The 20,102-nt window shown below is 44.0% G+C and overlaps 1 protein-coding gene across 2 annotated transcripts in view; it reads right to left on the reverse strand.

The window, feature by feature from the left end:
- LOC121539907 (interleukin-6 receptor subunit beta) overlaps positions 1-20,102 on the reverse strand; it is a 39,223-nt gene that overhangs the window by 12,467 nt on the left and 6,654 nt on the right. The window contains exons 2-12 of one of the 2 annotated variants that reach the window (XM_041848554.1): positions 14,446-14,566; positions 13,549-13,724; positions 13,044-13,204; positions 9,747-9,930; positions 8,534-8,616; positions 7,986-8,217; positions 7,594-7,782; positions 5,114-5,215; positions 4,693-4,968; positions 4,489-4,582; positions 4,209-4,311 (exon numbers count right to left, since the gene is read on the reverse strand). In XM_041848554.1, coding sequence (XP_041704488.1) covers positions 4,209-4,311; positions 4,489-4,582; positions 4,693-4,968; positions 5,114-5,215; positions 7,594-7,782; positions 7,986-8,217; positions 8,534-8,616; positions 9,747-9,930; positions 13,044-13,204; positions 13,549-13,724; positions 14,446-14,566 — 1,721 coding nt within the window. The remainder of the gene's footprint in view (positions 1-4,208; positions 4,312-4,488; positions 4,583-4,692; positions 4,969-5,113; positions 5,216-7,593; positions 7,783-7,985; positions 8,218-8,533; positions 8,617-9,746; positions 9,931-13,043; positions 13,205-13,548; positions 13,725-14,445; positions 14,567-20,102) is intronic. The other variant, XM_041848555.1, reaches the window with a different exon arrangement.

Here is a 20,102-nt window from a genome sequence, read left to right on the forward strand (position 1 = left end):
CTATCGTTTTTTGGGCATGTTGTATTAATTGTGATAGGCTCACGTTTTACCGGAACGCGTACCCCCACGATTTATTTTGACACGACACACCGTACCGGACCGTACCTCCTTACTTTCACCCTTGGGGTCAACTCAACATGACAATCGACAGCTGCACCATCCACTCCAACTCTACAGTCAGGAACCTTGGTGTTACATTTGACCCCCACTCTGTCATTTGAACCCCACATCCGGAACATCACCAAGTCAGCCTTCTTCCACCTCAAAAACATCTCAAGACTCAGACCCTCTCTCACTGAACCCACTGCTGAAACCCTCATTCACGCCTTTGTTTTATCACGCCTGGACTACTGCAACCCCATTCTATACGGACTCTCCGCCAAAACACTTGACAGACCACATCACCCCCACCCTCATCAAACTCCACTGGCTCCCAGTTCAATACAGAATCATCTTCATATCAAATCAAATGTGATTTGTCACATGCGCCGAATACAACGTGTAGACCTTACAGTGAAATGCTTACAAGCCCTTAACCAACAAAGCAGTTAAGAAAAAAAATCACAAAAAAAGACAATATAAAATAATACGAAATAAAAGTAACAAATAATTAAAGAGCAGCAGTAAAAATAACAATAGCGAGGCTATATACAGGGGGTACCTGTACCGAGTCAATGTGTGGGGGCACCGGTTAGTCAAGGTAATTTGGGTAATATGTACATGTAGGTAGAGTTATTAAAGTGACTATGCATAGATAATAAACAGAGAGTAGCAGCAGCATAAAAGAGGGGTGGGGGAGCAATGCAAATAGTCTGGGTAGCCATTTGATTAGATGTTCAGGAGTCTTATGGCTTGGGGGTAGAAGCTGTTTAGAAGCCTCATGGACCTAGACTTGGCGCTCCGGTACCGCTTGCCGTGCGGTAGCAGAGAGAACAGTCTATGACTAGGGTGGCTGGAGTCTTTGACAATTTTTAGGGCCTTCCTCTGACACCGCCTGGTATAGAGGTCCTGGATGGCAGGAAGCTTGGCCCCAGTGATTTACATTTACATTTTTACATTTACGTCATTTAGCAGACGCTCTTATCCAGAGCGACTTACAAGTGATGTACTGGGCCGTACGCACTACCCTCTGTAGTACCTTGCAGTCGGAGGCCGAGCAGTTGCCATACCAGGCAGTGATGCAACCAGTCAGGATGCTCTCGATGGTGCAGCTGTACAACCTTTTGAGGATCTGAGGACCCATGCCAAATCTTTTCAGTCTCCTTAGGGGGAATTGGTTTTGTCGTGCCCTCTTCACGACTGTCTTGGTGTGCTTGGACCATGTTAGTTTGTTGGTGATGTGGACACCAAGGAACTTGAAGCTCTCAACCTGCTCCACTACAGCCCCCTCGATGGAATGGAAACTTAATGATGGTGTTGGAGTCGTGTCTGGCCAGTACAGGAGGGGACTGAGCACGAACCCCTGAGGGGCCTCCGTGTGGAGGATCAGCGTGGTGGATGTGTTGTTACCTACCCTTACCACCTGGGGGCGGCCGTCAGGAAGTCCATGATCCAGTTGCAGAGGGAGGTGTTTTGTCCCAGGGTCCTTAGCTTAGTGATGCGCTTTGAGGGCACTATGGTGTTGAACGCTGAGCTGTAGTCAATGAATAGCATTCGCACATAGGTGTTCCTTTTGTCCAGGTGTGAAAGGGCAGTGTGGAGCGCAATAGAGATTGGCTCATCTGTGGATCTGTTGGGACGATATGCAAATTGGAGTGGGTCTAGGGTTTCTGGCATAATGGTGTTGATGTGAGCCATGACCAGAGCCCAAAGCACTTCATGGCTACAGATGTGAGTGCCAAGGGTCGGTAGTCATTTAGGCAGGTTACCTTAGTGTTCTTGGGCACAGGGACTACAGTGGTCTGCTTGAAACATGTTGGTATTACAGACTCAGACAGGGAGAGGTTGAAAATGTCAGTGAAGACACTTGCCAGTTGGTCAGCGCATGCTCGGAGTACACGTCCTGGTAATCCGTCCTTGTGAATGTTGACCTGTTTAAAGGTCTTACTCACATCGGCTACGGAGAACGTGATCACACAGTCATCCGGAACAGCTGATGCTCTCATGCATGTTTCAGTGTTACTTGCCTCGATGCGAGCATAGAAGTAATTTAGCTTGTCTGGTAGGCTCGTGTCAATGGGCAGCTCACGGCTGTGCTTCCCTTTGTAGTCTGTAATAGTTTGCAAGCCCTGCCACATCTGACGAGCGTCGGAGCCGGTGTAGTATGATTCGATCTTAGACCTGTATTGATGCTTTGCCCGTTTGATGGTTCGTCAGAGGGCATAGCGGGATTTCTTATAAGCTTCCGGGTTAGAGTCCCGCTCCTTGAAAGTGGCAGCTCTACCCTTTAGCTCAGTGCGGATGTTGCCTGTAATCCATGGCTTCTGGTTGGGGTATGTACGTACGGTCACTGTGGGGACGACGTCATCGATGCACTTATTGATGAAGCCAGTGACTGATGTGGTGTACTCCTCAATACCATCGGAAGAATCCCGGAACATATTCCAGTCTGTGCTAGCAAAACAGTCCTGTAGCTTAGCATCTGCTTCATCTGACCACTTTGTTATTGACCGAGTCACTGGTGCTTCCTGCTTTAGGTTTTGCTTGTAAGCAGGAATCAGGAGGATATAATTATGGTCCGATTTTCCAAATGGAGGGCGAGGGAGAGCTTTGTACGCGTCTCTGTGTGTGGAGTAAAGGTGGTCTAGAGTTTTTTTCCCTCTGGTTGCACATTTAACATGCTGGTAGAAATTAGGTAAAACAGATTTAAGTTTCCCTGCATTAAAGTCCCCGGCCACTAGGAGCGCTGCCTCTGGATGAGCATTTTCGTGGTTGCTTATGGCCATATACAGTTCATTGAGTGCGGTCTTAGTGCCAGCATCGGTTTGTGGTGGTAAATAGACAGCTATGAAGAATATAGATGAACTCTCTTGGTAGATAGTGTGGTTTACTGCTTATCATGAGATACTCTGCCTCAGGCGAGACTTCCTTAGATATCGTGCACCAGCTGTTGTTTACAAATATACATAGACCGCCACCCCGTTTTACCAGAGGCTGCTGTTCTATCCGGCCGATACAGTGTATAACCCGCCAGCTGTATGTTATTCATGTCATCGTTCAGCCACGACTCAGTGAAACATAAGATATTACAGTTTTTAATGTCCCGTTGGTAGGATATTCCTGCCTGTAGTTCGTCCATTTTATTATCAAGCGATTGTAAGTTGGCCAATAGTATCGAATGCAAAGGCAGATTAGCCACTTGTCACCGGCTCCTTACCAAGCACCCCGATCTCTTTCTACGATATCTCCTTTTCTTTCTACTGCGAATGATGGGGATGAGGGCCCTGTCGGGTGTCTGGAGCAAATCCCTCTCGTCCGACTCATAAAATAAAAATGATTAGTCCAGTTCAAGGCGAGTAATCGCTGTTCTGATGTCCAGAAGCTCTTTTCGGTCATCCCCTCCAGCGCCATCATGCTCACCTACAAAGCATGCAATGGACTGGCGCCCACATACCTTACTGACCTCCTGCACCCCTACATTCCCACCTTTTCAATGGACTGGCGCCCACATACCTTACTGACCTCCTGCACCCCTACATTCCCACCTGTTCAATGGAATGGCGCCCACATACCTTACTGACCTCCTGCACCCCTACATTCCCACCTGTTCAATGCGCTGCTCTGACACTGGCCTCCTCACCATCCCTCGCACCAGGCTCTGCTCCATCGGACACCAGGCTTTTAGCAGTGCAACTCTGGAACTCCCTCCCTCTCCATGTCAGAACCTCACAATCCATACACATATTCCATACTAAAGACACCTCTTCACACAGGCTTACCCAGATTCTCTGTTGTCTTAGCTTTTATCCTCTGTCTAGTTCACTTCCCTGGTTAGTCTGTCATCATGTTTAGTGTTCTCCATGGTTAGCATGTCCTCATGTTGTGTACTTTTATATACTTACTTATTTTAATGTGTGATTTTATTGCTTTTTATCCTTCTGATTTTCTTGTGTATGTAAAGTGACTTCAGGTGTCGTGAAAAGCGCTTAAAATAAAATGTATTATTCTTTTTATTACCCTTATCCTAACCTTACCATTTTAAATTTCTACTTCAATGGGGTAGGGACGTCCCAAGGATTCCGGATAGGAAGGACAATAAAAGTACCCACCCCCTCAGTGAAAAAGACTGTGGTGTATTTAGTCTCGGTGTTCCAAGCGGACAGGCTACTATGTGCAGGGTCAGGGACTTTAGGCCAGAGATTCTGCTTTATCCTGCAGAGAACAGACACTGTTATCAGACTCACAGACTGAGTGGAGGCATCTGCAGTCTGCTACTAATCAGCCAGGGAAACATGTGGGTCTGGCAAAGTGCAGCAGGCTGGTAAGACATGGGGAGAGTTCCTCTGCAAGACCTCTACTAGTAGGCTGCTCTCTCTGTGGCTCTCTCACCTCTGTCTCCACTGTAGGCAGTTCAGCAGTATCAGGATGGTGAGCACAGTAGGAATGGAACACCACAGGATGGTGTCCGCCAAACCAATGCCCCCTAGATTGGAACACACACACGTACACACACAAATTAATGCACAACTGTCCACTCCAATGGAGGTAAGTCAATAGAACAGTTCCAACATCTCAGCCTGTCTTAGTCCTCACCTACAGCCACATCGAGCATTGGACCAGGAGGACTCCCTCCTGCATCAGTGTGAGCCACCATGTGGATCCTGTACAGTCCAGACAAACCACTCAACTGGTACCTCAGCCTGTCTCCTGGCACCACTACAACCTCTGGAGTTTCCTCTTCACTCTGGATGTAGAGGGTGTAGTAGCGGATGAAGCCATGCCTCTGCTCCAGAGGAACAGGCTCCCACTGCAGGACAACAGCACTGCTGCTCAGCTCCTGCACCACTGGCTTGGGGCCAGCAGAGGGGGCTGAAGAGTCAGTGTAAAAGTGTGAGTATAAAGGTGTACAATACATCCACATAAAAGGTCATGTATTATGGTGGCAGCTATTGACAAATCAATGAATGAGCTAAAGCCTAGGATATAGAGTAGGTTGTTGTTGTGTGTGTTTTACCTTCTTGCCTGGTGTAGGCTTGTACTGACAGCTCCTCCCCAGTCTCTGCATCATACTCAGGCCTGACAGTCACCCTGTAGCACAGTTTTGGCCAGACGCCCTCTGACAACAATGGGTATATGGTCGCACATTACTCACACCCATCTTAAGAATGTAATCCCATGCAACAGCACATACTTGTCTGTCAAGTCTTTGTAGATACAACATATACTGTAAAAATGTCTGGTGAGTATGCAGGCCATGGAAGAACTGGGACATTTTCAGCTTCCAGGAATTGTGTACAGATAGATCATTGCGTCATGGGGCCGTGCATTATCATGCTGAAACATGAGGTGATGGCGGCGGATGAATGGCACGACAATGGGCCTCAGGATCTCGTCACGGTATCTCTGTGTATTCAAATTGCCAATCGATAAAATGCAATTGTGTTCATTGTCCGTAGCTTATGCCTGCCCATACCATAACCCCACCGCCACCATGGGTCACTCTGTTCACAACGTTGACATCAGCAAACTGCTCACCCACACGATGCCATACACGCTGTCTGCCATCTGCCCGGTACAGTTGAAACCGGGATTCATCCGTGAAGAACACACTTCACCAGCGTGCCATTGGCCATCGAATATGAGCATTTGCCCACTGACGTCGGTTACGACGCCGAACTACAGTCAGGTCAAGACCCTGGTGAGGATGACAAGCACGCAGATGAGCTTCCCTGAGATGGTTTCTGACAGTGTGCAGAAATTCTTCGGTTGTGCAAACCCACATTTTCATCAGCTGTCCGACTGGCTGGTCTCAGACGATTCCACAGGTGAATAAGCTGGATGTGGAGGTCTGGACTGGCGTGGTTACACGTGGTCTGCGGATATGAGGCCGGATGGACATACTGCCAAATTCTCTAAAACGACGTTGGAGGCGGCTTATGGTAGAGAAATGAACATTCAATTCTCTGGCAACAGTTCTGGTGGACATTCCTGCAGTTAGCATGCCAATTGCACGCTCCCTCAACTTGAGACGTCTAAGGCATTGTGTTGTATGACAAAACTGCACATTTTAGAGTGGCCTTTTATTGTCCCCAGCACAAGGTGCACCTGTGTAATGACCATGCTGTTTAATCAGTTTCTTCATATGCCACACCTGTCAGGTGGATGAATTACCTTGGCAATGGAGAAATGCTCAATAACAGGGATGTAAACACATTTTTGCACACAACTTGACAGAAATACGCTTTTTGTGCATATGGAACATTTCTGGATCTTTTATTTTAGCTCATGAAACATGGGACCAACACTTTACATGTTGCGTTTATATTTTTGTTCAGTATATATTTTTTGGGAAGAAAAAACGATGTGCTGCTGCTGAGGGGAGGACGGGTCGTAATAATGGCTGGAATTTGTCAATGGAATGGTATCAAACACATCAAAGACGTGGTTTCATGTGGTTGATACCACTCCATTGACTCCATTCCAGCCATTATTATGAGCCATCTTCCCCTCGGCATCCTCCACTGGTAAAGACTACAAGGCCATGAAGACTTGGTAAAAGGTGCTCTTTGAAAAGGGTAGTCTATGACTGGCAGAAAAACAAACTGTATAATGTAGAACAAATAATTGTTGGGCTTACTTTTCCCATTTTGCACTTCATTAAGGTGCAAAAGGATCATCAAGTTCATCTCTCCGTCTTTCTTCAAGAGTGCCTTGATGGGGAAAAGTAAGCCCCACAATAAATGTTCCGTCATTTTCCATTTACTAAGTGGTGGATATTATCCCCTTAGTCTTTTGGCCATATTTTGCAGAGTATTTGGAAGTTATTTTGACAGGTATAGGTTAGAATATGAGATGGGGAAATACATAGGGGGGACAGAACCGCTGCCTCCAGGTGTGATGGGTGATTTGAAGGAGTCAGGCGCAGGAGGGTAAATCACAGAATAACAGGATTTATTCCGGAATACAGAGTACACAGTAAAGCGTCAAAACAGTCCAGTGCGCAAAACAGGCGCACTGGAACAAACAAGGCAACACGGGGAAAATAACCCGGTGATACAAAATACAAGGAGCTCCACCGAGCTTCACAATCCTCACAATAAACAATCACACACAAAGACAAGGGGGCAGAGGGAACACTTATACAGGTACTGATGAGGGGATATGAACCAGGTGTGTGTAATAAACAAGACAAAACAAATGGAATGATGAGATGAGGAGCGGCAGTGGCTAGAAGGCCGGTGACGACGAACGCCGAAGCCTGCCCGAACAAGGAGAGGAGGCAGCCTCGGAGGAAGTCGTGACACCAGGGGCATATCTGGTCGGGGCGGGGGCAGGGGCGGGGGCGGGGGCGGCAGGACAATCACTAGAACATCCCCCGGCACACATACAGTAGGAGGGCCCTGTGACATGTGACCTGATCAGTGAAAACGCTGTACCCTAGTCATAGGCATGACAATTAACTATCTGAATGATGCATAGAATCAACCCATTTACCTGTGATGATAATTTTGCTTGCATTGTGGCTCAGTCTTTGCCAGTATGGAGTATAGTTAGCTCTCTCAGATAAAGCCCACCACTCCACCAGGAAGCTGCTTAGTGATGGGGACTCTAGAGCTGTCCATCGCACCTCCAGTCTGGAATCATCCAATGCTGTGACACTGACATCCACCAGGGCCTTGGGTGCTGGGAGATCATACCATCAGTAAGACATACTCTATCATTTTACAGAGGATACGCATTGGACACAATACAACTAAAATTATGCAAGAGTTTCTGGGTATTTGTTCAAATTAATATCAATATATACACTGCCACACAATGCTATCATCTTAATATGTTGCAATGGTATTGACGTCAATGGTCAAATATAGTCCAAGTCTGTGTACCTGTGTCTGTGGTGCTGGGGATTGTGATGGTAGCTGGAGGAGAGGTGCCGGCAGGGTTGGACATGCTCAGTGTGCAGGAGCAGCGCTCAGGGGGAAGGGTCAGATGACAGGAAGTGTCGGACACACTCAGGGCATTGCAGTCCCATGTATGCAGTGCATTCTGGGAACCCTCAGTACAGCAGGACACGTTAAACCACGGGACTGAGCATTTCACCTGACTCCTGGGTGGGGACTGCAAGACACACAAGGACAACAACAACTCAAACTGAATGTTTATAGAAAAATACCCATATAGACACTTTACAATGGAATGGACCTGACAGAGCAGAATAACTAGCCCTAGTGCCATCTCAGAGGAGGCTGGTGGGAGGCACTATAAGAGGATGGGCTCATTGTAATGGCTGGAATGGAATAAATGGAAGTGAGTCAAACATGTGGTTTCCATATATTTTATGTGTTTGATACAATTCCATGAATTCCATTCCAGCCACTACAATGACCCCGTCCTCCTATAGCTCCTCCCACCAGCCTCCTCTGTGCCACCTTACCTTCCACAGCAGAGTCACTCGTCTCATGTTTGCCCAACCTACAGGCTGAACAGTCCTCCATAGCTGAGGGACAGTAGAGGGTGCTAGAGGGGAGAACACAACCAAATAGCACAAACCACACTAGTATCACACTCCTAACCACATCCATTCAAAAACCTTGCCACACATGTAAGGTGATGTATAAAAGATTAATGCACACTAATATGTTAATTTAAGCAGACAATTTCTGCTCTTATATACATATACAGATTTATGGTCTGCCCAGACTACATTTCCCAATAGCCTGTGCAGTCAAGGAGGAAGCGCACTATGGCCAACTTGGCTTGGTTTTCAGTTTCACCTTGCATGTGACTTTTAAAGGGGCAATCTGCAGTTTTAACTATAACAAAACGACACCCCGCTTTCTGTAAACAGCTGAGGGATGGGGCTGGAGAAATGTAACCACTTTCAAATTCATAGACAAGAGCTATGGATGCAAGGACTGACCATTCATGATATCAAAATGATAGTTTCAACCATGTTTTGAGGCTATACAGTGTTTGTTTACAATTATATTGTTTAAGGAGTTAAACAAGCTTATATTTTGGGTTCTGAAGAGGTTAGACAGTTGAACTAAGCTCATGAGGCATAAGTTAAATTCTTCAAAAATCGATGGGTATATATCATTAATTTAAAAGTCACAGTTTGCCCCTTTCATGTGCTAAGGGAAAGCTACACTGCCGCTACCTCACTCTCCAACCAGGGTCATGAATTGATCATGAATTGCTGAGAAAACTGAAGTGAAGAGGAAATTCAGCAACTCTTTGGGGGTCGCTGAATTTCCTCTTCCCTTCATTTTTATGTGCTAGAAATCAACTTCTGTTCTAGCTTAACAAGCAGAATGATTCTACATGAGTCATTTGAAAAGCCACACAGATCTATATGAGGGGAATAGGAGGAACTGGGGTTTATCAACAATTTCTGATTTTGATGTGATAAAAGATACAAAAGATATCCCAGATCATTGTTATTTGACCATTTTATAGTACTAGGAACAAAGGACACTATGCTGACAATAGAATGCTCTACTCTACATCCCTGCTTTTCTTTTCCCACTAGAAAGCACATAAAACATTGTTATGTCACATGTTCTCCCTCTCCTCGCTTTATTTTTCCTAAAGGAGTAGGGCATTGGAACCCATGCTGCATCTCTCTCTCTCTCTCTCTCTCTCACCTGCCACCTCTGTACACTGCTGTTGTGTTGGGCTCCAGTCGCTCCAGTGGCTGAGGGTACTATTGTATCGGTAACGCATCATCACTGTATATAGAGTGGAGGCGGAGAAGAGACACGTGGAGGCGAAGAAGAGACCCTGCTCTCTCTCAGGTCTCAGGTCCACCTTCACTGTCTTGGGCTCAGGCTGATGGCAATATGGAGGGAAAAAACAGACAACAACTTAACACCAACACCCGCTGTAGATATACACCACCAGTCAAAAGTTTGGACACACCTACTCATTCAAGGGTTTTTCTTTATTTTTACTATTTTCTACATTGTAGAATAATAGTGCAGACATACAAACTATGAAATAACACATATGGAATCATGTAGTACCCCAAAAAGTGCTAAACAAATCAAAATATATGTTATATTTTAGATTCTTCAAAGTAGCCACCCTTTGCCTTGATGACAGCTTTGCACACTCTTGGCATTCTCTCAACCAGCTTCATGAGGAATGCTTTTCCAACAGTCTTGAAGGAGTTCCCACATTTGCTGAGCAATTGTTGGCTGCTTTTCCTTCACTCTGCCGTCCAACTCATCCCAAACCATCTCAATTGGGTTGGGGTCGGGTGATTGTGGAGGCCAGGTCATCTGATGCAGCACTCCATCACTCTCCTTGGTCAAATAGCCCTTACACAGCCTGGAGGTGTGTTTTGGGTCATTGTCCTGTTGAAAAACAAATGATAGTCCCACTAAGCGCAAACCAGATGGGATGGTGTATCGCTGCAGAATGCTGTGGTAGCATTGCTGGTTAAGTGTGCCTTGAATTCGAAATAAATCACAGACAGTGTCACCAGCAAAGCACCCCCACACCATCACACCTCCTCCTCCATGCTTCACGGTGGGAACCGCCCATGCGGAGATCATCCGTTCACTTACTTTGCGTCTCACAAAGACACGGCGGATGGAACCAACAATCTCAAATTTGCACTCATCAGACCAAAGGACAGATTTCCACCAGTCTAATGTCCATTGCTCATGTTTCTTGGCCCAAGCAAGTTTCTTCTTCTTATTGGTGTCCTTTAGTAGTGATTTCTTTGCAGCAATTCGACCATGAAGGCCTGATTCACACAGCCTCCTCTGAACAGTTGATGTTGAGATGTGTCTGTTACTTGAACTCTGTGAAGCATTTATTTAGGCTGCAGTCTGAGGTGCAGTTAACTCTAATGAACTTATCCTCTGCAGCAGAGGTAACTCTGGGTCTTCCTTTCCTGTGGCGGTCCTCATGAGAGCCAGTTTCATCATAGCGCTTGATGGTTTTTGCGACTACACTTGAAACGTTCCGTATTGAATGACCTTCATGTCTTAAAAGTAATGATGGACTGTCGTTTCCCTTTGCTTATTTGAGCTGTTCTTGCCATAATATGGACTTGGTCTTTTACCAAATAGGGCTATCTTCTGTATACCACTCCTACCTTGTCACAACACAATTCATTGGCTCAAACGCATTAAGAAGGAAAGAAATTCAACAAATTAACTTTTAAGAAGGCACACCTGTTAATTGAAATGCATTCCAGATGACTACCTCATGAAGCTGGTTGAGAGAATGCCAAGAGTGTGCAAAACTGTCATCAAGGCAAAGGGTGGCTAGTTGAAGAATCTCAAATATAAAATATATTTTGATTTGTTTAACACTTTTTGGGTTACTACATGATTCCATATGTGTTATTTCATAGTTTTGATGTCTTCACTATTATTCTACAATGTAGAAAATAGTAAAAACTAAGAAAAACCCTTGAATGAGTAGTTGTGTCCAAACTTTTGACTGGTACTGTACATAAACTACCGTTCAAAAGTTTGGGGTCACTTAGAAATGTCCTTGTTTTCGAAAGAAAAGCAATTTTTTTGTCCATTAAAATAACATCAAATTGATCAGAAATACAGTGTAGACATTGTTAATGTTGTAAATGGCTATTGTAGCTGGAAACGGCTGATTTTTAATGGAATATCTACATAGGCGTACAGAGGCCCATTATCAGCAACCATCAGTCCTGTGTTCCAATGGCACGTTGTGTTTGCTAATCCAAGTTGATCATTTTAAAAGGCTAATTGATCATTAGAAAACCCTTTTGCAATTATGTTAGCACAGCTGAAAACCGTTGTGCTGATTAAAGAAGCAATAAAACTGGCCTTCTTGAGACTAGTTGAGTATCTGGAGCATCAGCAGTTGTGGGTTCGATTACAGGATCAAAATGGCCAGAAACAAATAGCTTTCTTCTGAAATTCGTCAGTCTATTCTTGTTCTGAGAAATGAAGGCTATTCCATGCGAGAAATTGCCAAGAAACTGAAGATCTCGTACAACGCTGTGTACTACTCCCTGGCTCTAACCAGAATAGAAAGAGGAGTGGGAGGCCCTGGGAGGCCCCGGTGCACAACTGAGCAAGAGGACAAACACATTAGAGTGTATAGTTTGAGAAACAGACGCCTCACAGGTCCTCAACTTGCAGCTTCATTAAATAGTACCCGCAAAACACCAGTCTCAACGTCAACAGTGAAGAGGCGACTCCGGGATGCGGACCTAGGCAGAGTTGCAACGAAAAAGACTGGCCAATAAAAAAAATAGATTTAGATGGGCAAAATTATTTTTCTTTGCAACTCTGCCTAGGTCAGCATCCCAGAGTTGCCTCTTCACTGTTGACGTTGAGACTCCTCATTCTATTCTGGTTAGAGCCAGTTTGCGCTGTTCTGTGAAGGGAGTAGTACACAGCGTTGTACGAGATGTTCAGTTTCTTGGCAATTTCTCGCATGGAATAGCCTTCATTTCTCAGATCAAGAATAGACTGACGAGTTTCAGAAGAAAGTTATTTGTTTCTGGCCATTTTGATCCTGTAATCGAAACCACAATTGCTGATGCTCCAGATACTCAACTAGTCTCAAGAAGGCCAGTTTTAGCTTTTCAGCTGTGCTAACATAATTGCAAAGGGGTTTTCTAATGATCAATTAGGCTTTTAAAATGATCAACTTGGATTAGCAAACACAACGTGCCATTGGAACACAGGACTGATGGTTGCTGATAAATCAGCCGTTTCCAGCTACAATAGCCATTTACAACATTAACAATGTCTACACTGTATTTCTGATCAATTTGATGTTATTTTAATGGACAAAAAAATTGATTTTCTTTCGAAAACAAGGACATTTCTAAGTGACCCCAAACTTTTGAACGGTAGTGTATATTATACACATCACACTTTATACATTATATGGTCCATCAGTAACTGATAGATTGGAGATGACAGTGGGCCACACACCTGCTCCTCTGTGCTGTACTGCAGCTGGTAGACCAGAGCACCAGAGGAGATATGTTTCCTGGTCACCGGGAAGCTGGTATTGGTAGTCCACTGCAGCTTCAGGCATCTAGGTTTGCCTCTCACTGCCGACACATTGGAGAGGACTGGGGTGGGCAGCTTCACTGGGGGGAGAGAAAGACAAAGGGTTAGATGTAAAGTAAGATGTGTGTAAAACATGTGCGTACAGATGTAGGATCTTAATTTGAGCCATTTTGCTATAGCAGGAAAATAATCCTGCAGCAACAGGAAATGTGAATTATTATGTGGTTTGTAATTAATGGACATTTTTGTAGGGGTTGATACATTTTTCATAAGGGAAAATCAATCAGTGGAAATTACAAACTTCAGAAGCCTTTTTAAACTTCAAATACACTACACATTTTACATTTCCTATATTATCCTGCAACAGGGTGATCAAATTAAGATCCTTAATCTGTATAGTCTATTGTATGACACTGTGTATTACCTGCGTCTATGGCATTGAGGCAGAGGCTGGGTGAGCTGGCTGTTGTGTGAGAGCTGTCGGCCAGGACCCTGATGCAGTAGCAGCGGCTCAGATAGGTCACGTTAACAGAGCAGTGGGTCTGGGTAACAGTCTGACACAGTTGGGACTGATGGATCACAGGGTCATCGCACCCGGTTCTGCAGGCACAAACACACACAGGCATACACGCACACACACAACCTTTTTTTTTTGTTTGTTTCCTGAATAGTTTCCTGAACAATTAATCTCCATTGTATCAGCCTCAGAACAACCCAATCCAACCCTCAGATCCCATTACACTGCAGTCAGGTGTTTCACATGATGTTTCCTGAAGATTAAAGAAAACTATCTATATGTAAAGATTAATGAGCACCAACTTTGACAATATCTTATTTTACAGATCTGTGTAATAAACATGTTACAATGTCATTTTTAAGTACAAACCAAGGAAATAACCATAAACTCAAATATTTTTCACACATGATGAAACACAATGATAAAGTTGATACACCAGAATGGCTTTGGGTAGGCATTAGGCAACTTATGCTGGGAGCTTTGCCATCAATATAATTATTAAACTCTATGAATTATATTATAAATCTCCTCATTCAGCCTGTGGCCATGGAGACGTCAAGGCGTAGAGTACTCATTGAAATAGAACAGAGGAGGCTGGTGGGAGGAGCTATAGGATGGGCCTGTTGTAATGGCTGGAATGGAATTAATAGAACGGTATCAAACACATCAAACATAAGGAAACCACATGACCGTTGAAGGATTTATTGGTATTCAAGTACTACCTCTTCCTCTGTCTAAGGGGCCTCATACAATCACAACCATTAACTTGTGCCGTAGATGTTGTAGCACGTGATGGTGTCTTACATGTTGACCTGCAGTGTGAAGCGTGTGTCTGAGGGAGAGCCTTGTCCAGGTGTCCAGTAGCAGGTCACATTGGCGTAGGCCATAAAGACACACTGAGGCTGGCTAGGGCTGAGGGAGAACTCTGCATGGACCAGAGGGGAAAGAAATGATATAGGTGATTAAAAGTGTGTAGAAATAATGTTTAATTAATGCTCACATATGGAAACAGCACATTCAAAATCATCTGTTTTGATCTATGTTATTGCTTGCCATTGGCTGAACAAACCACAGTCTCCCTTGAGAAATACCAACAGATTCTAGTCCTTTCTGATATACTTCTGGATATTACTGATCATTCCTTACTAATCTAGTTATCTATTTAGGCTTATATCATTTATTTATCTAGGAAGTCATATTGAGATTAGCTAATCTATTTTCCAAATTATATCTATATCCCGAAAGGCAATAAATGATCAAGAAACAATATACGAAAAGTAATTAATGAAAAAGCAATACATTCCAAAAAAATGTAGCTATACACAATGAAAATAAAACAAGAAACAATTATTGCATTCCTCCACAACCAAGCTCTTAATTAAGGTCCTGAATTTGGGATAGTTCAGGATTTTGGCACACAAAAAAATACTAGCTATATAAGTGGCCTTGATTGACTACTAGAGTGATGTAAATTTGGCATGCTGCTACCTCTCCACACGTGCTCTTGACACTGTTAAATATATCAGTCTTATATGCTATCAGAGTGTAGGCTTGACCTCACTAACCTGAAGTAGGTTGCAGAAATCTGTGTTATTAGTTCTGCGGGGTATACTACAAAGCAGGAGCAATACGTTAGCCAGCTAACTTTGATAAACTGAAATAATTGTTGATTTTCTGGTTCAGTAAGAAAGCTAAACTTAGATATGTGTTTTTGGTTGTTGAGTCAATTAGAGATTGCCCATTTCAAGCTTATCTTTAAAAAATATCTATTCAGGGTTTTCTAAAGCTAGACAGCTTCAGTTAGCTTCACATTCCAGCTCAGGCTTCATCTGTACTACGACCGGTGGATATTGAATGCCGAACTCTTCATTAAGACAATGCTGAAACATTAATACATGGGCGAGTCAGTGACACATTTTCATTTGTGCTGAAATAAAAATGAAAGAAAATGTATCTTGCTTTTAGAAGTGGCGTCTTTATTTTATTACTTATCATTAATGCCGTCTTCTGGTGTGCTTTGGAGTGCACAAGGACTTTTTTCCCACTCCTATCAATAAAATAATTGTATTAAATCATACAAAGGTTTTACTGTGCGTGAAGTTTCAAATACATTCTGTCATTACTAAATGACAGCTGCACCATTGAGAGCATCTTGACTGGCTTCATCACTACTTGGTATGGCAACTGCTGTGAAATATGAAAACACTATGTTAAAAGTACTGTGTGTGTGAGTATCCCTAACCTTGCCAACAGACAAAGAGTTACAGTTGAAGTCGGAGGTTTACATACACCTTAACCAAATACATTTAAAAACCATTTACATTTAAAAACTCAGTTTTTCAGAAGAATGTGAAATGTCAGAATAATAGTAGAGAGAATGATTTATTTCAGCTTTTATTTATTTCATCACATTCCAAGTGGGTCAGAAGTTTACATACACTCAATTAGTATTTGGTAGCATTGCCTTTAAATTGTTTAACTTTGGTCAAATGTTTTGGGTAGCCTTCCACAAGCTTCCCACAATAAGTTGGGTGAATTTAGGCCCATTCCTCCTGACAGAGCTGGTGTAAATGAGTCAGGTTTGTAGGCCTCCTTGCTTGCACACACTTTTTCAGTTCTGCCCACAAATGTTCTATAGGATTGAGGTCAGGGCTTTGTGATGGCCACTCCAATACCTTGACTTTGTTGTCCTTAAGCCATTTTGCCACAACTTTGGAAGTATGCTTGGGGTCATTGTCCATTTGGAAGACCATTTGCGAACAAGCTTTAACTTCCTGACTGATGTCTTGAGATGTTGCTTCAATATATCCACATAATTTTCCTTCCTCATGATGCCATCTATTTTGTGAAGTGCACCAGTCCCTCCTGCAGCAAAGCACCCCCACAGCATGATGCTGCCACCCCCGTGCTTCACGGTTGGGATGGTGTTCTTCGGCTTGCAAGCAACCCCCTTTTTCCTCCAAACATAACGATGGTCATTATGGCCAAACAGTTCTATTTCTGTTTCATCAGACCAGAGGACATTTCTCCAAAAAGTACAATCTTTGTCCCCATGTTCAGTTGCAAACCGTTGTCTGGATTTTTTATGGCGGTTTTGGAGCAGTGGCTTCTTCCTTGCGGAGCGGCCTTTCAGGTTATGTCGATATAGGACTTGTTTTACTGTGGATATTGATACTTTTGTACCCGTTTCCTCCAGCATCTTCACAAGGTATTTTGCTGTTGTTCTGGGATTGATTTGCACTTTTCGCACCAAAGTACGTTAATCTCTAGGAGACAGAACGCGTCTCCTTCCTGAGCGGTATGACGGCTGCGTGATCTCATGGTGTTTATACTTGCGTACTATTGTTTGTACAGATGAACGTGGTACCTTCAGGCGTTTGGAAATTGCTCCCAAGGATGAACCAGACTTTTTTCTGAGGGCTTGGCTGATTTCTTTTGATTTTCCCATGAAGTCAAGCAAAGAGGCACTGAGTTTGAAGGTAGGCCTTTAAATACATCCACAGGTACATCTCCAATTGACTCAAATTATGTCAATTAGCCTATCAGACGCTTCTAAAGCCATGACATCATCTTCTGGAATTTTCCAAGCTGTTTAAAGGCACAGTCAACTTAGTGTATGTAAACTTCTGACCCACTGGAATTGAGATACAGTGAATTATAAGTGAAATAATCTGTCTGTAAACAATTGTTGGAAAAATTACTTGTGTCATGCACAAATTAGATGTCCTAACCGACTTGCCAAAACTATAGTTTGATAACGATTAGTTACCGGAGTGTAACTCCAGTTCTATGAGTGGAGCGGAGCCCCATAGGGGAGCTCTGCTCCTAATGGTTTACCCTCTGCCCTAAGGCAGCAGCAGCCTGAGACAAAATTATGCACACACCTACAGCCAATAGGAGTACAGGTGTCCCTATAAGAGGGGGTGCCTCCCCTCAATCAGCCTCCCGAGATATTTTTCTTCAGCGAGACTAGAGAGGGTCGGCAGGGGCCTTAAGTCCTATGGGGGCTCCGCTCCACTCATAGAACTGGAGTTACACTCCGGTAACTAATCGTTCTATATCGTGGAGCTCCGCCCACAGGGGAGCTCTGCTCCTAATGGTTTAAGGCGGAGCGTAGCGCTCCAAAATGTACTCCCTGCCGAGCCTAACACTTCCCATCGAAACGGAAAGTCAAGCCTAGCAATGGCTGCAACCGAGTCCCGCAGTACTGCAACTAAAAACCCCTACGGGCGTCACAATATACCGCGCCATCGGTTAAAAGACCCGCCCCACCTAGTCCAATGGCAATGCCAATGACTAGTGGGCAGATCACCAGAATAGAAGCCATACTAATCTGTACTAGCAGATAGATGTGCCTCAATATCCTGTGAAAACACTACCGACCACTAATGGAATGACATCAAGTGTCACTCTACATTATGAACGCGGTAGACCGCCTCACTCACTCAATGGAATCCCAGAGATTAGTGGGCAGGAACAAAAACATGAGTCATACTAACTGAACAAGCAGATACAGTGGGGAAAAAAAGTATTTAGTCAGCCACCAATTGTGCAAGTTCTCCCACTGAAAAAGATGAGAGAGGCCTGTAATTTTCATCATAGGTACACGTCAACTATGACAGACAAATTGAGAAAAAAGAATCCAGAAAATCACATTGTAGGATTTTTTATGAATTTATTTGCAAATTATGGTGGAAAATAAGTATTTGGTCACCAGAAACAAGCAAGATTTCTGGCTCTCACAGACCTGTAACTTCTTCTTTAAGAGGCTCCTCTGTCCTCCACTCGTTACCTGTATTAATGGCACCTGTTTGAACTTGTTATCAGTATAAAAGACACCTGTCCACAACCTCAAACAGTCACACTCCAAACTCCACTATGGCCAAGACCAAAGAGCTGTCAAAGGACACCAGAAACAAAATTGTAGACCTGCACCAGGCTGGGAAGACTGATTCTGCAATAGGTAAGCAGCTTGGTTTGAAGAAATCAACTGTGGGAGCAATTATTAGGAAATGGAAGACATACAAGACCACTGATAATCTCCCTCGATCTGGGGCTCCACGCAAGATCTCACCCCGTGGGGTCAAAATTATCACAAGAACGGTGAGCAAAAATCCCAGAACCACACGGGGGACCTAGTGAATGACCTGCAGAGAGCTGGGACCAAAGTAACAAAGCCTACCATCAGTAACACACTACGCCACCAGGGACTCAAATCCTGCAGTGCAAGACGTGTCCCCCTGCTTAAGCCAGTACATGTCCAGGCCCGTCTGAAGTTTGTTAGAGTGCATTTGGATGATCCAGAAGAGGATTGGGAGAATGTCATATGGTCAGATGAAACCAAAATATAACTTTTTGGTAAAAACTCAACTCGTCGTGTTTGGAGGACAAAGAATGCTGAGTTGCATCCTAAGAACACCATACCTACTGTGAAGCATGGGGGTGGAAACATCATGCTTTGGGGCTGTTTTTCTGCAAAGGGACCAGGACGACTGATCCGTGTAAAGAAAAGAATGAATGGGGCCATGTATCGTGAGATTTTGAGTGAAAACCTCCTTCCATCAGCAAGGGCATTGAAGATGAAATGTGGCTGGGTCTTTCAGCATGACAATGATCCCAAACACACCGCCCGGGCAACGAAGGAGTGGCTTCGTAAGAAGCATTTCAAGGTCCTGGAGTGGCCTAGCCAGATCTCAACCCCATAGAAAATCTTTGGAGGGAGTTGAAAGTCCGTGTTGCCCAACGACAGCCCCAAAACATCACTGCTCTAGAGGAGATCTGCATGGAGGAATGGGCCAAAATACCAGCAACAGTGTGTAAAAACCTTGTGAAGACTTACAGAAAACGTTTGACCTGTGTCATTGCCAACAAAGGCAACTTTTGTTATTGACCAAATACTTATTTTCCACCATAATTTGCAAATAAATTCATTAAAAATCCTACAATGTGATTTTCTGGATTATTTTTTTCTCATTTTGTCTGTCATAGTTGACGTGTACCTATGATGAAAATTACAGGCCTCTCTCATCTTTTTAAGTGGGAGAACTTGCACAATTGGTGGCTGACTAAATACTTTTTTTCCCCACTGTAGATGACCTCATACTCTGTTAATCAACGCATGCCTCTACTGTACTGACCCTGTCAGTCAGGATTCATGCCACAAAATATGTTTTTTTATCCAAAGCGGACCTGATGGAAACCCAGTCCATAGTCCTGCTTTTCCCTCTCTTCCTAGCTCCAGATCTCCCTTCAGCTATGCTGAGTACAGACCGAGCCAAAGAGTTCGAAAACACATCTGTCAAAAACACGTCTTCCTAACCAAAGCGGACCTGATGGAAACCTGTGTCCACAGTCCTGCTTCTCCTCTCTTTCTTGCTCAAGATCTCCCTTCAGCCACGCTGAGTACAGATCGACCCAGAGAATTAGAAGACATATCTAAGAGATAGAAACGGATAAATGGA

Source organism: Coregonus clupeaformis, unplaced genomic scaffold, assembly GCF_020615455.1.
Source record: "Coregonus clupeaformis isolate EN_2021a unplaced genomic scaffold, ASM2061545v1 scaf0068, whole genome shotgun sequence".
In the NCBI taxonomy this organism is placed as follows: Eukaryota; Metazoa; Chordata; class Actinopteri; order Salmoniformes; family Salmonidae; genus Coregonus; species Coregonus clupeaformis.